The sequence below is a fragment of the Melanerpes formicivorus genome, unplaced genomic scaffold, assembly GCF_026170545.1.
Source record: "Melanerpes formicivorus ecotype bairdi unplaced genomic scaffold, bMelFor1.0.p_v2 SCAF_66, whole genome shotgun sequence".
Lineage (NCBI taxonomy): Eukaryota > Metazoa > Chordata > Aves > Piciformes > Picidae > Melanerpes > Melanerpes formicivorus.
In genome coordinates this window covers 2484757-2502857 of record NW_027142418.1, presented here as the reverse complement: position 1 = coordinate 2502857, position 18101 = coordinate 2484757, and the positions used below count along the sequence as shown (strand labels likewise).

The 18101-nt window shown below is 52.8% G+C and overlaps 1 protein-coding gene across 2 annotated transcripts in view; it reads right to left on the bottom strand.

Moving 5' to 3' along the window:
- Positions 1–17946, bottom strand: part of ACAD9 (acyl-CoA dehydrogenase family member 9) — a 33160-nt gene extending 15214 nt beyond the window's left edge. Inside the window, exons 1-7 of one of the 2 annotated variants that reach the window (XM_068162634.1) lie at positions 17780–17946; positions 15100–15193; positions 10909–11010; positions 8270–8376; positions 4133–4233; positions 1866–1944; positions 765–939 (exon numbers count right to left, since the gene is read on the bottom strand). In XM_068162634.1, the coding sequence (XP_068018735.1) occupies positions 765–939; positions 1866–1944; positions 4133–4233; positions 8270–8376; positions 10909–11010; positions 15100–15193; positions 17780–17920 (799 nt within the window). In that variant the 5' untranslated portion in view covers positions 17921–17946. The remainder of the gene's footprint in view (positions 1–764; positions 940–1865; positions 1945–4132; positions 4234–8269; positions 8377–10908; positions 11011–15099; positions 15194–17779) is intronic. The other variant, XM_068162632.1, reaches the window with a different exon arrangement.
- Positions 17947–18101: the final 155 nt, after the last annotated feature.

The following is an 18101-nucleotide window of genomic DNA, read 5'->3' as shown; positions in this document are numbered from 1 at the left end:
CATGGGCCCTGGCAGCCCAGCAGGCAGCTGTGTGCTGAGCTGCATTCAAAGCAGGGAGAGCAGCAGCACAGGGAGGGGATTCTGCCCCTCTGCTCTGCTCAGACCCCACCTGCAGTACTGTGTCCAGCTCTGGTGCCCCCAGCCAAAAAAGGACATCAAATTGTTGGAGAGGGGCCAGAGGAGGCCAGAAAGATGATCAGAGGGCTGGAGCACCTTCCCTCTATGGACAGGCTGAGAAAGTTAGGGCTGTTCAGACTGGAGAAGAGAAGGCTTCAGGGAGACCTTAGAGCAGCCCTCCAGTACCTGAAGGGGGCTACAAGGCAGCTGAGGAGGGACTTTTGACAAGGCCTGGGAGTGACAAGACAAGGGGCAATGCCTTTGAGCTGTAAGAGGGCAGGTTCAGACTGGAGTTGAGGAAGAAATTCTTTCCAGTGAGGGTGGGGAGACACTGGCACAGGTTGCCAGGGAAGCTGTGGCTGCCTCCTGCCTGGAGGTGTTCAAGGCCAGGCTGGATGAGGCCTTGAGCAAGCTGAGCTAGTGGGAGGTGTCCCTGCCCCTGGCAGATCTAGATGCCCTTTGAGGTCCCTTCCCACCCAAACCACTGCACAAGTCTACAAACCTATGCAGATGGAGGTAAGGAAACACAAAGCCTATCCTGTCTAATGGAACAGATACTGCTTTGTCCCTGAAGGCAGCTGATCCAAAGAAGTGAGACCACTAGAATCTGGAACCAACTGCTGCCAGTAACTGTGAGTGGCTCTTACTGTTGGATCCTCGAATGCCCAGCTTGTCCTCTGGCTTCCCATGGGTGACTCCTCCGAAGTCCCGCTCCACGATGAACGCCGTGATCTTGTCTTTGACCTGTCCATCTTTATCCACAACCTCTGTCCTGGCAAACACTGTGAAAATACTGGCCAGGCCCCCATTGGATATCCACACCTGGATGGAGAGAGGAAAGGTGTGCCACAAACACATTTGTCCTGCTTTTGTGACCACAGCTAAGTGCTCTGGCACAAGACCGGCAAAGGAGAGCGGTGAAAAGCTGCTGCTGCCAAAGAGGGCTCTGCCACCAGTCTGGGCTCCTGGGAGTGCACTGCCAAGGAAGAAAGGAACTTTGGAGCAACTGCAAACTACAGGTTGTAACAGACTTGAATGAAATGAAAATCCAAGGGGCATTTTCACAGAAGCCACTTGTGAAGGCTGCAAGGGCGATCCAGACTGCAAGGGTGATCCAGACTGCAGGCTCACTTGGCACTGCAGCCCTGCTAAGAAAGTCTCTAGATCTCACATGGGCTGGCAAGCAGGAACCTTCCCCACAGGCTGGCTCTCTTCAGATCACAACCACCTCACCAACAGATCAGGTCTGCAATGTGTTGATGCATCTCATGCTGAATCTCTGCATTTCAAGCTTGGATCTGGCCAGTTTCTCTGAGCAGAAATGCTCCAAGCAGCCCTGTTCCCCACTGCCCATCAAGTGCCATGTTTTCTCTCAGCACTGCCCAGAACATCCACCACCAAGAATGAAGCCAGGGGAAAACCTGGGGTTAGGTTTCTTCCTGCCTGGGCTGTCACTGATGAACCCTCCCTGAAGCTGAACACCACCAGCTGGCAAGGCAGAGCAAGACTCAGAGTGGCTTTGGATATCTTTCTCACCAAGAGCTCAGTGAAGGTCATCCCCTGCTTTTCTATTCCCTTTGGCCCTAACCCAGCTGGCTGGCTTTGTGACATGGCCACTCTTGACCAGCTTGGGAACCTCAAAGTTCTGAGGCAGCTGCCAAGCCAGCCTCCTGCTTAGCCAAACTGCCTGACTGCAGTGCTGCAGGAGATGAGGCTGTTTATTTCCATCAACCTCTAACACTGCCAACCTTGGAGCCATTCAGCAGGAAGTATTTCCCATCTTCACTGAGGGTTGCTCTGGTCTGGATGGAGGCAGCATCACTCCCACTGAAAGACAAACAAGTTGTTAATGATTAAAGAGACATGCTTTACAAAACCCAGCCCACACCATTTCCCTCTGCTTGTCCTCTCCTTCCCCTCTACTCTGCCCTGGTGAGGCTGCATCTGCAATCTTGTGTCCAGTTCTGGGCCCCTCAGGTCGAGTACCTCAGGGAACTGCTTGAAAGAGTCCAGCCCAGAGCCACAAAAGTGATGAAGGGAGAGCAACATCGTCCTTATGAGGAGAGACTGAGGGCTCTGTAGCTTGGAGAGGAGACTAAATAGTGTTGGATGATAGGTTGGACTTGATGATCCCTGAGGTCTTTTCCAAGCTGGTTAATTCTATTCTATTCTAAAGGGTGACCTCATTCATCTTTATGGATATGTGCAGGGTGAGTGCCCAGAGGCTGGAGCCAGGCTCTGCTGGGGGATGCCCAATGCCAGCACAAGGGGCAGTGGGGGAAGCTGAGGCAGAGGAAGTGCCATCTGGACATGAGGAAGCATTTTGCTGAGGGGGTGGCAGAAGGGGTACCTGAAGGGGGCTACAGTGGAGCTGAGGAGGGACTTTTGACAAGGGCTGGGAGTGACAGGACAAGGGCTGGGAGTGACAGGACAAGGGCCAATGGCTTTGAGCTGGATGAGGGCAGATTCAGACTGGAGTTTAGGAAAAAATTCTTTCCAGTGAGGGTGACAGAGCCCTGGCACAGGCTGCCCAGGGGGGTTGTGGAGCCTCCCTCTCTGGAGGTGTTCAAGACCCACCTGGATGTGTTCCTGTGTGAGCTGCTCTGGGTGACCCTGCTCTGGCAGGGGGGTTGGACTGGATGAGCTTTCAAGGTCTCTTCCAGCCCCTAAACATTCTGTGTGAATGTTTACAGATGGATTAAATAGCATACAGTATAAATTCCAGGTTTGAACTAGCAAGGAAACCTACTAAATCCCAGAGATGTGAAGAATCAACTTCTACTTAAGTGACCTGAGGGGACATTTCTGCTCCTGAACATGTATGGTAAGTTATGTTGGCCACCTTATTACTTGGCCAGAAGGTTCAGACTGTCCCACAAGCAGCTCTTTGCAGCTGTATGAACACACAATGGAACTGTCACCCTAAAAACACAACCAAGTTTAAAAAAGGGAGAGATTTAGGCTAGACAGAAGGAAGAAACTTTGTAAGCTGAGGGTGCTGAGCCCCTGGCCCAGGCTGCCCAGAGAGCTGGGAGATGCCCTATCCCAGGAACCATTCCAGGTCAGGCTGCTTGGGGCTCTGACTTCTGGGGGATTGGACTAGATTTGAACTAAGAGATTGAGACTCCCTTAAGGTAGTTGTAGAGAATGATAAGGTCACCCCTGAGCCTCCTCTTCTCCAGGCTAAGCAGCCCCAGCTCCCTCAGCCTCTCCTCATAGGGCTGTGTTCCAGACCCCTCCCCAGCTTTGTTGCCCTTCTCTGGACTCGTTCCAGCAAGTCAACCTCCTTCCTAAACTGAGCGGCCCAGAACTGGACACAGGACTCCACGTGTGGCCTAACCAGTGCAGAGTACAGGGGCAGAATGACCTCCCTGCTCCTGCTGGCCACTCTTCCTGATGCAGGCCAGGATGCCATTGGCCCTCTTGGCCACCTGAGCACACTGCTGGCTCATGTTCAGCCTGCCATCGACCAGCACCCCCAGGTCCCTCTCTGCCTGGCTGCTCTCAGCCACTCTGACCCCAGCCTGTAGCACTGCATGGGGTTGCTGTGGCCAATGTGCAGAACCTGGCACTTGGATGTGTTCAATCTCATGCCCTTGGACTCTGCCCATCTGTCCAGCCTGTCCAGGTCCCTCTGCAGAGCCCCTCCACCCTGCAGCAGATCAACTCCTGCCCCCAGCTTGGTGTCGTCAGCAAATTCACTGATGATGGACTCAATGCCCTCATCCAGATCATCAATAAAGATGTTAAAGAGCACAGGGCCCAGCACTGATCCCTGGGGCACACCACTGGTGCCTGGCTGCCAGCTGGATGTGGCACCATTCACCACCACTCTCTGGGCTCAGCCATGATTACATGATTTGAGGTGGGGCTTTGAAAAAGAACACTACAAAAATGAAGCCCTAGGAGCAGATCAGTTTAGTGTTCCAAGCAATCACCACAATGGAGATGAAAGAATAACAGAAAGTCATCGTTTGGGTGTTCTCTGAAGCTTTTGTGATTACAAACCCAGCACCTTCCAGGCTCAGTGAGACAAAAAGCTGCAATGTGCTCCCCAGATGCCAGCCTAGGCAGGTACTTGGCTTTCTGTTCATCTGTGCCAGCAATGAGGATGCCCTAAACAAAGAATGGAGAGAAAACTTTTCAGCATCAATCTGTGTCAGGAAGAAGTGAAGCTGACAGCTCCCCTGAGCTCAGGGAGCTTAGCTTGCACATGTTGGGGCATAACAAGAGACAATGGCCACAATCATTTACCAGACACTAAAATATGTCCAAGCTAACATCACACAGCTGTTCAAATGCCCTCAGGAAATGGGTGCTGGGACTCCCCCTTCTAGGGTACTGATGCTGTCAGTGAAGGCTTAACTGCCATGAGGAGTTAGTTCGGGACCTGCTGAGCCACTTGGACACTCACAAGTCCATGGGACCGGATGGGATCCATCCTAGGGTGCTGAGAGAGCTGGCAGATGAGCTGCCAAGCTGCTCACCATCATTTTCCAGCAGTCCTGGCTCACTGGAGAGGTCCCAGGTGACTGGAAACTGGCCAATGTGGTCCCCATGCACAAGAAAGGTCGGATGGAGGAACCTGGAAACTCCAGGCCGGTCAGCCTGACCTCAGTGCCAGGGAAAGTGATGGAGCAGATTATCCTGGGGGCAATAACTGCACCTGAAGGATGGCCAAGGGCTCAGGTCCAGCCAACATGGATTTAGGAAGGGCAGATCCTGCCTGAGCAACCTGATCTCTTTCTATGATCAGGTGACTGCCTGGTGGATGTGGGGCAGGCTGTGGATGTGGTCTGCCTGGACTTCAGCAAGGCCTTTGACACCGTCCCCCACAGCAAACTGCTGGCCAAGCTGTCAGCCCCTGGCTTGGACAGCAGCAACTCTGAGCTGGGTTAGGAACTGGCTGGAGGCTGAGCCCAGAGAGTGGTGGTGAATGGTGCCACAGCCAGCTGGCAGCCAGGCACCAGTGGTGTCCCCCAGGGATCAGTGCTGGGCCCCATCCTCTTTAACATCTTCACTGATGATCTGGATGAGGGGATTGAGTCCAGCATCAGCAAGTTTGCAGAGGACACAAAGTTAGGGGCAGATGTTAGTCAATTAGAGGGTAGAAAGGCTCTGCAGAGGGACCTCGACCGACTGGACAGATGGGCAGAGTCCAACAGGATGGCATTCAACAAGTCCAAGTGCCAGGTGCTGCACTTTGGCCACAGCAACCCCATGCAGAGCTACAGGCTGGGGTCGGAGTGGTTGAGAGCTGCCAGGCAGAGAGGGACCTGGGGGTGCTGATTGACAGCTGCCTGAACATGAGCCAGCAGTGTGCCCAAGTGGCCAAGAGGGCCAATAGCATACTGGCCTGCATCAGGAATAGTGTGGCCAGCAGGAGCAGGGAAGTCATTGTGCCCTGTACTCTGCATTGGTTAGGCCACACCTTGAGTCCTGTGTCCAGTTCTGGGCCCCTCAGTTTAAGAAGGACATCGAAACACTTGAGCGTGTCCAGAGAAGGGCAACAAAGCTGGGGAGAGGCCTTGAGCACAGTCCTGTGAGGAGAGGCTGAGGGAGCTGGGGTTGTTTAGCCTGGAGAAGAGGAGGCTCAGGGGAGACCTCATTGCCCTCTACAACTCCCTGAAAGGTGGTTGGAGCCAGGTGGGGGTTGGTCTCTTCTCCCAGGCAACCAGCACCAGAACAAGAGGACACAGTCTCAAACTGTGCCAGGGGAGGTTTAGACTCAAGGTGAGGAGAAAGTTCTTCACCGAGTGAGTCATTCGGCATTGGAATGGGTTGCCCAGGGAGGTGGTGGAGTCATCGACCCTGGAGGAGTTCAAGGGGAGATTGGATGTGGCACTTGGTGCCATGGTCTAGTCATGGGGTCTGTGGTGATAGGTTGGACTCGATGATCCTCGAGGTCCTTTCCAACCTAAGTGATACTGTGATACTGTGCTGCTCTGACACAGTCCTGCCTTGACCACTTTTCATACCTTCATCACCATCACATTCTAACACAACTCCCAGGCTCCTGGTCAGAGCACAGAACACATCATCATCTCCTCAGGTTCCAAAGGATTTCATTACACAGGCTTTCAACAATTGCCTGCCAGAGCCCACTTCTTTATCTCTGCTTTATTTGGGTGTTGTACAGCTGGTTTCTCACAGGGCACAAATACAGCACAAGAAATCCATAATGAGCGTAAATAACCAGAGGTTAAATAGCTAAGGCTCAACAACAGTAGGATTAACCCCAGCTGACCCAGGCTGGCCACAGCAGGAGGGTCACACTCTGAAACAACACTCCCCACAAGACTGCTTCACAAACCAGCTCAGCTCTCTAGCCCTGTTCTACAGACAATGACATTTTAGGTAAGGTGAGCACTGAATACATATTTTTGGGGCATGAATATCCAATTCTGAGCATGGTCTGCTCCATTCAGGGAGACCTTTTTCTTGTCAGAATGAATTTACTGCTGCTTCAAGCTTCAGACTGCTCCCACCTACCCACCACTGAAAAGCAAACATCTAAAGCTATTACATAGAAGCACAGAATAGTTTGGCTTGGAAGGGACCTTAAAGATCATCTAGTTCCAACCTCTTACACTACACATTTCCCACTAGCCCAGGCTGCTCAAGGCCTCATCCAGCCTGAACACCTCCAGGGAGGGAGCAGCCACAACCTCCCTGGGCAGCCTTTTCCAGTGTCTCCCCACCCCCACTGGAAACAGTTTCTTCCTCACCTCCAGTCTAATCTCCCCTCTTCCAGCTGAAGGCCATTGCCCCTTGTTCAAGCACTACAAGCCCTTGCAAAATGTCCCTCCCCAGCTGTCTTACAGGCTTGCTCTAGCACACTGCCCCTGAAGAAGTCCTTTCCCACCTCCCCCAATATCCAGCCTCATTCAGCTGCAAAAAGCTGCACCCTTCTGCACTGCCTGCATGGTTCCCTCCCCACCCTCCCCAACTTTAGTCCTCCTGCTGTTTCAATGTTTATTCTCAAGACAGATCAAATTTGCTCAAATTAAAGAGATCCCCCAACTGAGATCCCCCAAGGTGTTTTTCTCTTTCCCCTAAGTCTTGTCAGCTGCTTGTTACCAGTAACTTTTTGACTACTTCATACTGGATGCTGATGCAGCAAGGGAGTCTGGCACTGAGCGGAGGTTGCTGGGAATGCCAGCCACCAACCTGATGTCAAAGTTGCACCTGACTACTGCTTCACCTGGACTTAGAATCACAGGGCTGTTTTGGTTGGAAAAGCCCTTTGAGATCACCCAGCCCAACCATTCTCCAAGTCTCGGGCTCAACCATGGCCCTCAGCACCACAGCTCTGCCTCTTGGAAACACCTCCAGGGATGGGGATTCAACCACCTCCCTGGGCAGCCTGGGCCAGGCTTTGAGAACCCTTTCAGGGAAGAAGTTTCTTCTAATATCCAACCTAACCCTCCCCAGTGCAAGGTGAGGCCATTTCCTATCATTCTATTGCTTTTTCCTTGGGAAAAAGGGACCAACCCCCACCTGGCTCCAGCCTCCTTTCAGGGAGCTGCAGAGAGCAATGAGGTCTCCCTCAGCCTCCTCTTCTCCAGCCTGAACACCCCCAGTTCCCTCAGCTGCTCCTCCCCAGCCCTGTTCTCCAGACCCTTCCCCAGCTTCATTGCCCTTCTCTAGACCTGCTCCAGTCTCTCAGTGTCCTTCACAGAGTGAGGGGCCCAAAAGTGAACCCAGTACTCAAGGTGTGGTCTCACCAGTGCTTGACTGCAGGGGCACAATCCCTGCCCTGCTCCTGCTGGCAACGCCATTGCTGGATGGCCAGGATGCTGGAGGCCTTCTGGGTCAACTGAGCACACACTGGCTCAGGCTCAGCTCTCAACCAGCACCCCCAGGGCTTTCTTTGCTGGGCAGTTTCTAGCAACTCTTCTGTAATCCTGAAGTATTCAGGAGGTGGTTGTGACCCAAGTGCAGGAGCCAGCCCCTGCCCTTGGTGAGCCTCCTCCCGTCAATCCAGCCTGCCCAGGTCCCTCTGAAAGCCTTCCAACCCTCCAGCAGAGCAGCACTCCCTCCCAGCTCAGCGTCATCTGCAGCTGTTAGTTTTTCACACCCACAGTCCACAGTGCACCAGACCTCCCCTCCCCTCTGTGCAGAGCTTCTTGCCATGACAGAGCAGCCTTACCTTCAGGCCAATGGCTTGGTGAGCTGCCAGGGTGACTGCGATAGCTCCATCCAGAGAAGTGATTTCTCCCAGCCGTGCGTACATGGTGTTGGACAGACCAAGGCCACCTGACACAAACAACAGGCTTTCATCCCATGTAAGTTGCTGTTCCCTCCCCAGAATCCCTTTCCAGTACAAAAAAACCCCATGAAGAACAGAAGACAGTTGACTGGAGAGGGTCTCAGCACAGTGTGCCAGAAGAATTCCCTGGGCGGGGAGAGAGGCCTTGAGCACAGCCCTGGGAGGAGAGGCTGAGGGAGCTGGGGTTGCTTAGCCTGGAGAAGAGGAGGCTCAGGGGAGACCTTCTTGTTCTCTCCAACTCCCTGAAGAGAGGTTGTAGGCAGGTGGGAGTTGGTCTCTTCTCTCAAGCAACCAGCACCAGAACAAGAGGACACAGTCTCAAGCTGTGCCAGGGGAAGTTCAGGCTGGAGGTGAGGAGGAAGCTCTTCACTGAGAGAGTTGTTAGCCATTGGGATGTGCTGCCCAGGGAGGTGGTGGAGTCACCATCCCTGGAGGTGTTCAAGAGGAGATTGGATGTGGCACTTGGTGCCATGGTTTAGTCATGAGATCTGTGGTGAGAGGTTGGACTCAATGACCTTTGAGGTCTCTTCCAACCTGGGTGATTCTGTGAACAAGCAGGAGCTGTGCTGCATCTCCTCCTAGGCAGAGAGCAGATGCCTGTGTCCAAGCAAGCCTGCACACACAACCAGCACAGCTCAGCTGGATCCAGGGTGCAGTGGGGAAAGAGTCAGAAGCAGCACTGCCCCAGTGTAATGACATTTCCATGCTACCTCACAAAGCTGGACAGCCAGCTCTCTCAGCTGGGAAGAGAGAGGGGTTTGAAGGGTGGACCATTTGGTAGAGAAGTAACAGGCTTGAGGGTTGCACTCAAAGAGTGATGGTCAATGGCTCAGTATCTGTGTGGAGACCAGTGGGGAGAGGTTCCTCAGGGGCCAGGACAGGGACCAATGCTGTTTAACATCTCTGTCAGTGACATGGGCAGTGGGATGGAGGCACCCTCAGCAGCTTTGCCAGCAACACCAAGCTGTGTGGCCCAGCTGACAGGCTGGAGGGAAGGGATGGCATCCAGAGGGACCTGGACAGGATGGAGAGGTGGGGCCATGCCAACCTCATGAAGCCAAGTTCAAGGTCCTGCAGCTGGGCTGGGACAATAGCAAGCACAGATCCAGGCTGGGTGGAGAATGGACAGAGCACAGTGCTGAGCAGAAGAACTTGGAGGTGCTGGGTGAGGAGAAGCTCAGCAAGAGCTGGCATTGTGTGCTGCCAGCCCAGAGCAGCCTTGGGCTGATGCCCAGCAGTGTGGGCAGCAGCAGCTTGGAGGGAAGGAATTCTGCCCCTCTGCTGAGCCCTTTCCCCTGCAGTGCTGAGGACATGGGACTATTAGAGTGGTCCATAGGAGGCCACAGCAATGATGCAAGGGCTGGAACCCCTGTCTTACAGATAGAGGCTGAGAGATTTGGGTCTGTTCAGCCTGGAGAAGGCTAAAGGCAGACCCTAGAGCAGCATTTCAGTATCTGAAGGGGCTACAGGAGAGCTGGAGAGAGGTTTCTGACAAAGCCCTGAAGTGACAGCGTGAGAGGTAATGGCTACACATGGGAAGAAGCAGGATGACACATGAGGAATCCTTTCCCACATGAGGAAATCCTTTCACAGGAGGGTGGTGAGGCACTGGAACAGGCTGCCCAGGGAAGCTGTGGAGGCTCCAAGCCTGCATCTGTTGAAAGCCAGGTTGGATGAGGCCTTGAACAACTTGGTCTATAAGGTGGTGTGTCCCTGCCCATGGCAGGGGCTTGGAACTGGATGACCTTTAAGGTCCCTTCCAACCCATCCCTCACTGAATCTATTTTCTGCAGATGGTCAACCCCAAAGCTTTGTCTTTCTCTGGGTTGCAAGCTTTAAATCCCCTTTTTTAACAACAGGAAGCAGGCACTGCAATGATCTCATGTTTGAGGTTCCTGCAATGTGTTAACTTCAACCCCAATGCTCACTTCATGCAGAGGACCAACATTTTCTTGCAAATCCCTTTGCAGACTGGAGGTGTAATCCACTGAGGACCTAATATCTCTGACCTCAGAGGATTACTGATCTCTGTTCAGAGCTGCAGAGGGAGGTTGTACACATTTCATAATCAGGAGGTGTACTTTTACACTCCTGTGTGGTCAAACACACTCCTGTCTGTCACTGCCAGCTGACAGCTTTGCCAAGCCAGCTCCACCAGACACTGTAGTCTGGACCCAGTGTAATTTTAGGGCTCACTAACATGAACTGGCAGTCCCACTGAATGTCCTGCTCTGCTGCACCCAAAAATAAAAGAACAAGAAGGAAAGTGCTATGCCAGGAGGAATTTACACCACCTAAAATTAGTTCCTCAACTCAGGAGTCCAAGGTAGGAGTATGCAGAGCTCCCTGCACAGCCAGCAGGCATTCCTGGCATCCACATGACAGGGAGGAAGCCTCAGCTCCTCATTTTGGCATCCAAGTCCAATGTCTGCACAGGGAATAGTAGAGACATCTTGTTGCAAAAGCCCAGAATGTATTATTTCACTCCCCAGGGTACTCCTTTGTGATCATTCACTCACCATACTCCTCTGGAATCTGCATGCCAAAGAGACCCAGCTCCTTCAGGCCTTCTAAAGTCTCAGGTGGGATTTTTGCATCTTGATCAATCTTCTTCGAGTCCACTACAAACACAGAAGGGTTTAGAGATCAGAGTTGTGGGGTTTAGTGCACAGAACCATCCCTGGGGCCACAGTGCTCTCAAATCATTGGGTGTGAGAGCTGGCAGAGGTAGGATCTCTAACCTAGCAACCAGTCTGAGAGACCAGACCCAAAGAACTGACACACCTGACAGAAAAAGGGGCTGCTAGAGACTCCCCTCCCTGCTGGAGTCACAGAATCATAGAATCAGCCAGGTTGGAAAAGACCTCAGAGATCATCAAGTCCAACCTGTCACCCAACACCTCCTGACTAACTAAACCATGGCTCCAAGTGCAACATCCAATCCCCTCTTGAACACCTCCAGGGATGGGGACTCCACCACCTCCCTGGGCAGCACATCCCAATGGCCAATCTCTCTTGCTGGGAAGAACTTTCTCCTCACCTCCAGCCTAAACCTCCCCTGGCACACCTTGAGGCTGTGTCCTCTTGTGCTGGTTGCCTGGGAGAAGAGCCCAACCCCCCCTGGCTACAACCTCCCTACAGGGAGTCTTCTGAAGCACCATTGGAAAAGCCACAGTGCTTCTTGCAGCAGACACACACATGCTTCTCAGCCCTGACTTCACAATAATGCCTCTTTTCAGGCTCTAGCCTGATCACAGAGACACAGGATCATGAAGAGCCTTGGGTAGAAAGGACCATTAAAGGACATCTAGTCCAACCCTGCTGCAGTCAGCAGGAACAAAACCAACCAAACAAAAACCCTTCCTGGCTGTCCTCTCTGCCTCCCTTCCCTCAGGCTTGCAAGTGTCTCGACTCCAAACTGGCTTCTGCAAGATCAATAGCACAGTGGGTGGGTTGGAGGGCTGTTTGCCACAGCCTATCACCCCAATCCACCACCCCCCCAAACCATCCCCCCCCCTGAAAAAGGCAAAACTGATGGTTTTTTTAGCTTGTTGATGACATGGCCTCAAACAATTCATCAGGAAGTCCCAGTTTTGTTTCTGGAGGGCGATGCTCTGCTTAGGCAGCCACCTTTATTACACCATCAGCCACACACAGGGGCAGCTGGAAGGTCCCAGGCATACTGATGATGGTTGTCAACTCATGACATTAAGAAGGCAAAGGTCTGGGAGGTGTTGAAAAGCCTGAGAGGTGTTTAATTCCCTCAGGCATTTCTAGGAGGACAGGTTGTGCTTGTGCTCCTTGGCAAATGTCCTGACTGGACCAAGGGAAGCTGCTTCCAAAGACTTTCTCTCTGAGCCAGGTCTAGGTTGTGGCTGAATGACCCAAATGTGTTATCAATCAGTTAATTCAGAAACCTTCCTCTAATGAGTTATTCAACTTCCTGGGGGGATTACAAGAGCTGTTCTGTACTTCAGTGGTGAGAACAAACAAGAGTTGTGTTAAGCAGCTCAGGAAAGCTGTGTGCTGCAGCAAAAGCACCACAAGCCATCTTTCCAGAGAGCACACAAGATAAGGAACTCTGCAAAAGCAGTGCTGCTTCCATGGTGGGGTTGCAAGGGACCTCTGGACATCATCCAGTCCAAGCCCCCTGCTAAAGCAGGGCACCCACAGCAGCTTGCCCAGGAGCACAATGCCCAGTGGGGGTTTGGAATCTCCCCAGAGAGAAGAGACTCCACAATCTCTCTGGGCAGCCTCCAGCACCCTCACACCACAAGGTGTGGAACCTCCTGGGTTCCAGTTTGTGCCCATTGCCTCTTGTCCTGTCACTAGGCACTTCTGACAAGAGTCTGGTCCCAGCCTCTTGCCTCCCACCCTACAGCTCTTGCTGAGCATTGCTCAGATCCCCTCTGGGGCTGCTCTTTTCCAGGCTCAACAGCCCCAAGGCTCTCAGCCTTTCTTTCAAACAGCTGCTCCAGGCCCCTGAGCACCTTTGTAGCCTGTGCTGCACTCTCTCCAGTAGTTCCCTGACTCTCTTGAACTGGGGAGCCCAGAACTGGACCCAGTACTCCAGCTGGGACTTCACTAGGGCAGAGTTTCCTAAAGAAACGTGGAGGAAGCTGCAACTTCTGCATAAAACACACCAGAGGGAAGCAAATAACCATTCTGAAGCTTTTCTAACAGAAGCTCTTCACAAATAAAACTCATTTTACAAAAGACTTGATGTTCCCCTGTGCCAGTTTCTTAGCTACACAGTATCAGAGACACACTTGTGGTGTGCCACCAGCTGTCCTGGGAAGGGAAGGTGGTTTTCATAGCATCACAGAACTGTCAGGCTTGGAAGGGACCTCAAGGCTCAGCCAGTTCCAACCCCCCTGCCATGGGCAGGGACACCTCACACTGCAGCAGGTTGCTCACAGCCACATCCAGCCTGGCTGCAAACACCTCCAGGCATGAGGCTTCCACCACCTCCCTGGGCAACCTGTGCCAGTCTCTCACCACCCTCCTGGGGAACAGCTTCTCCTAACATCCATTCTGAATCTCCTCTCCTCTAGCTTCTCCTCCACTCTGCCCATACAGACCTAGCTGTCCTGTCTGGACACTGTGAGGCTTCATAATAACCTTGCTGAGGTGAATTTCCTTACCCAGTGCCAATCAGATGAAGTTTCTAACTGCTCAAGGGTGCTCTCCTATCCTATTTTTACCACACTAAGTTACCCTGAATAACTCAACAGAAATAGTTGTGACTTCAAACAAAGATGAGCAATTTCCAGCTTATTAATGCTGTAATGTGATGTTTTTATCCCTCCCATCAAGAGCAGGTTTTTCACTCAATAAATAATGCTCCTCAAGAGAGCAGAGGATTAACAAATGCAGGCTGCACAAATTCTCCATTTGCCCTCAGTGAGCAACACTGCAATTTTACACTTAACACTACCCTGGGTCTCAGAAACTGTGATGTGTGACAGTCACAAGGTTCTTCAGGCTCCTGCAGAGTTTGGCAGGCTAGGCCTGGTATCAGAGCCAGCAGGCAATCCCAGAGGATATTGTATAAACTGCCTCAGAAATGGCTGGCTGTGAAAACCCCACTTTTGACAAGGGCTCTAGAATTGGCTTGCCTGTTGCACCAGGAGCAGCAGAAACACCCTGCAACCCCATCTGGAATGCACAGGACTTCCCCAAACAAAATTACCACCCTGAAGCTAAGAAAAACAGATATAAACCAACGCTGCTGATTTCTCACAGCTGCTCACTGAGACAGCTCTAAAGATCTCTGCTGCAGTTTTTTGCCCAAACCACTTTCAGTCCAGCTAAAAAGCTTCAGAGAAAGCTCACAGCATGTGAAGCTGTAAATAGCATTGTTCAGCTGAGCTAAATCCAACTTCAAATCCTCCCTCTGCCCCAGAATTCTTCTGCTTTGCTTTGTTGTTGCTGGGTTTATTTGATTGTTGGCTTGTGTGTGTGTGTGTGTGTTTGGGGATTTCTTAATTGTTTTGAAGGTTTATCTCTTCTCACCAGCATCCAAATACTCCATGTAAGAAAACCCATAACACACCTACAGAGCCAGCAGCATTGTTGCCTATTAATAAAAGGCACAAAATCATAGGTTCATAGAGTAGAAAAATAGGATTGAATAGGACAGGATAGGATAGGATAGGACAGGACAGGATAGATTAACCAGGTTGGAAAAGACCTAGAATGGTCTGGGTTGGAAGGGACCTCCAAAGCTCAGCCAGTCCAACCCCTCTGCAGTCAGCAGGGACATCCTCAACTAGATCAGGTTGCCCTGAGCCCTGTACAACCTCACCTGAATATCTCCAGGGATGGGGCCCTAAGCACCTCCCCATGCAACCTCTTCCACTCATAGTAACTCTTCCTCATAGTAAAAAACTTCTTCCTCACATCCAATCTGTCTGCTCTGCTCTAGTTTGAAGCCATTGGCCCTTGTCCTGTCCCTGCAGGCCTTTGCAAACAGTCTCTCTCCATCCTTCTTGTAGCCCCCTTCAGGCTGCTATTAGGTCTCCCCAGAGCCTTCTCTTCTCCAGGCTGAAAACCCCCAGCTCTCTCAGCCTGGCCTCAGAGCAGAGGTGCTCCAACCTCCTGATCATTTTCATTGGTATTTGAAATGTAATAATCCTGCTCAACTGCTGTGGTTAAATCATTTTGCAGTCACTTAATCCCCTGCATGAATGAGGAAGCAAGAGCTGTACCTTCTTCATTGAAGAATTTTTCCACAGGTCCTACAAACTGGTTGATCTCATTCAGCTCCTCATTGGTGATTTCTGGGTATGGAAAAACTTCTTCCTGAAAGAGAAGGCAAAAATGGTCAGCAAGCGAAACAGCCTTCCCTGATGAAAACCACAGGGCTCAGCTTTACTACAGACTGAAACAGCAGAAGGTTTTAACTGAAAGCCAGACACAGCAGGGAGAAATGAACAGGTTTTAAGGCCTATAAGGGTAGAGCAAGCCTGAATTTTGGCAACATAATCCCACTCCAGGGATAAAAAGAGTTAATTTTCATTTGTATCACAATCAGTTCACTGCTGAGTTGTGTTTTCCAAGCTCAGCCTATAAAGGCTGGACCTTGGAAACACACAGGACACTCCACCTGCATCGCCTCACAAAGGTCAGCCAGTCCACACTGCTCCTCCCCATCGCTGTTATCTTGGTCATAGGTCATGCTGCTTCCAGCTCACCAGGCTTGGATAAATAAAAGCCCCCAAGCAAATAATTAAAGCTCACATGAGAAGCAGGCTGCTATTTTTATCATCTCTTCCTCCTTGCAAGCACGAGAGCCAACCTCTGCCCAAACCAACTTGTGCGTGACAGCCTGAAAAGGATTCGCGTCGGCCCCAAAACCTCAGGGCCTGGGGAATGCTGGTTCCACAACACTCTTGTATGGAAATCTGAGAGGAAAAGGTCCTGTCAGGTGCAAAACCTCAGGGCCTGGGGAATGCTGGTTTCACAACACTCTTGTATTGAAATCTGACAGGGGGAAGAAAAAAAGTCTCACACAAAGAGAGGTTTAATGTGATGGAATCTTAGGATCTCAGGTAGTGATAGGACTAGGGGGAATGGAATGAAGCTGGAGGTGGGGAGATTCAGGCTGGATGTGAGGAGGAGGTTCTTCCCCATGAGAGTGGTGAAGCCCTGGAATGGGTTGTCCAGGGAGGTGGTTGAGGCCCTGTCCCTGGAGGTGTTTAAGACCAGGCTGGATGAGGCTCTGGGCAGCCTGATCTAGTGTGGGGTGTCCCTGCCCATGGCAGGGGGGTTGGAACTAGCTGATCCTTGTGGTCCCTTCCAACCCTGAATGATACTATGATACTATGAATCTGACTGCTGACACAAAACTTCACTTGGCAAGGTCTGTGGGGGAGACTTTGCTGTTCAGCTCATTTCAGTGGATTCAAGCGGTTCTTTTTTTCATCTTATTTGACCTTGTAACCTCTGACAAGGCACAGCCTCTGATAATCCCAACCCTAGGTTAATAAGTCCTGCTTCAATCCACTGCTGTATCTCAAATTCAGAACCACCTTATGCAACAGCAACTCAAGGCACAGCAAGAACTTAAGCATAGAATCAATAAGGTTGGAAAAGACTTCAGAGATCACCAAGTCCAAGCTGTCACCCAACACCTCCTGACAACCAAACCATGGCTCCAAGTGCCACATCCAATCCCCTCTTGAAGACCTCACTCTTTCCCATTAAAAACTGCAAAAGATTAGATACAGCCTTGCTCCTTGAAGCAAACAGAGAATCAAGTGGCACAAGTTTGGTGGAATGCTGCTGAGGCCCAGAGCTCAGGGTAAACAGAAACTGGTGCTCCTGCAAGGCAATCTGCCAGGCTTGGCAGAACAGGAGACTGCAGCTGAAAGAAGCTCCTCAGATGCTGGCTGTTCTTGAGCAATACAGATGACATCCTGCATTTTGTGTGCACAGGGCACGTAGGTAGGTTTGTGTAACCCAGCTTCAGCAGAGAGGCCAGCTGAAAACCTGAGAGCCAGCAGGGCTGGACTGCAATGGGGAGCTGCAGCTGTTACTAGAACTGCCTTCAGCAGATTGCACAGCAACGCCTTGCTTACTCCCTTCTGCTGGAGGGTAGGGAGGCTTTCCAGAGGGACCTGGACAGGCTGGATCGACAGGAGGAGGGTCACCAAGCACCAGGTCCTGTACTAGGATGACAACAGCTCCATGAACGCTCCAGGCTTGGGGAACAGTCGCTGGAAACCACCCAGCAGCAAAGGAGTTAGGGTGTGGGTCAGCGGCAGCTGAACTCAGTGTGTGAGCAGCATCTCGGCCTGCATCAGCAATAGTGTGGCCAGCAGGAGCAGGGAAGGCATTGCCCCCTGCACTGGGCCCTGGTAAGACTACACCAGGAGAACTGGGCTGCACTGGGTGTCTCATTCCAAGAAGGACCTTGGGGTGCTGCAGCAGGGTCTCTTCTCCCGAGAAACGAGTGACAGAAGGAGAGGGAACGTCCTCCAGCTGCAACCCTACCAGCAAGGCTGCCCAGGGCAGTCCCCAGCCCTGCAGGGGTGGTGCCGAGGGAGAGGGTTCAGCGGTGACCCGGGTTAACGGCTGGCCCCGGTAACCCTGAAGGCCTCTCCCAGCCGGAACGACTCCGCGGCTCGGCTCGGCAGGTGCGGGGCAGAGCAGGGCTCAGCGCACTGCGGCTAGCCCGGGACAGCTGCGCCCCAGGCAGCAGGCACCCGCGCGCCCCGCGCTGCCCCGCCCCGCAGCCGCCAGGGCACGGCGAACGAGCAGCTGCCAATCCCAACACCGCCGCACCGCCGACCCCGGCACCGCCGGCACTGCCGCTCCTCTGCCAGGGTCCCGCTCGGCTCCCCTCCAGCACCACAAGCCTACCCCCACGCCCGGCGGGCCCCTCACCTTCCGCACCGACCCCAGGAACAGCTCCTTGGCGAAGGCGCGGCGGGGCGCGGCGATGCGCAGGTGGCGGCGGGCGGGAAGGCTGCGGGCAGCCGGCAGAGCGCAGCGCAGGGAGCGCAGCACCGTCCCGCTCAGCGCCATGGCCGCCGCCGCCTCGCCTCGCCTCGCCCCGCCCCGCGCCGCCCGCGGCTGGCGTCACGCGAGCGACACGCGCTTCCCTTCCCGTCAACCCCCGCGGCGCGGAGCCGCTCTCAGGGCGCGGGGAGAGGCGGCGGGGAGGGCCAGGGGGAAGGGGCTGCTGTCCGCCCACCCCTGGCGCCTG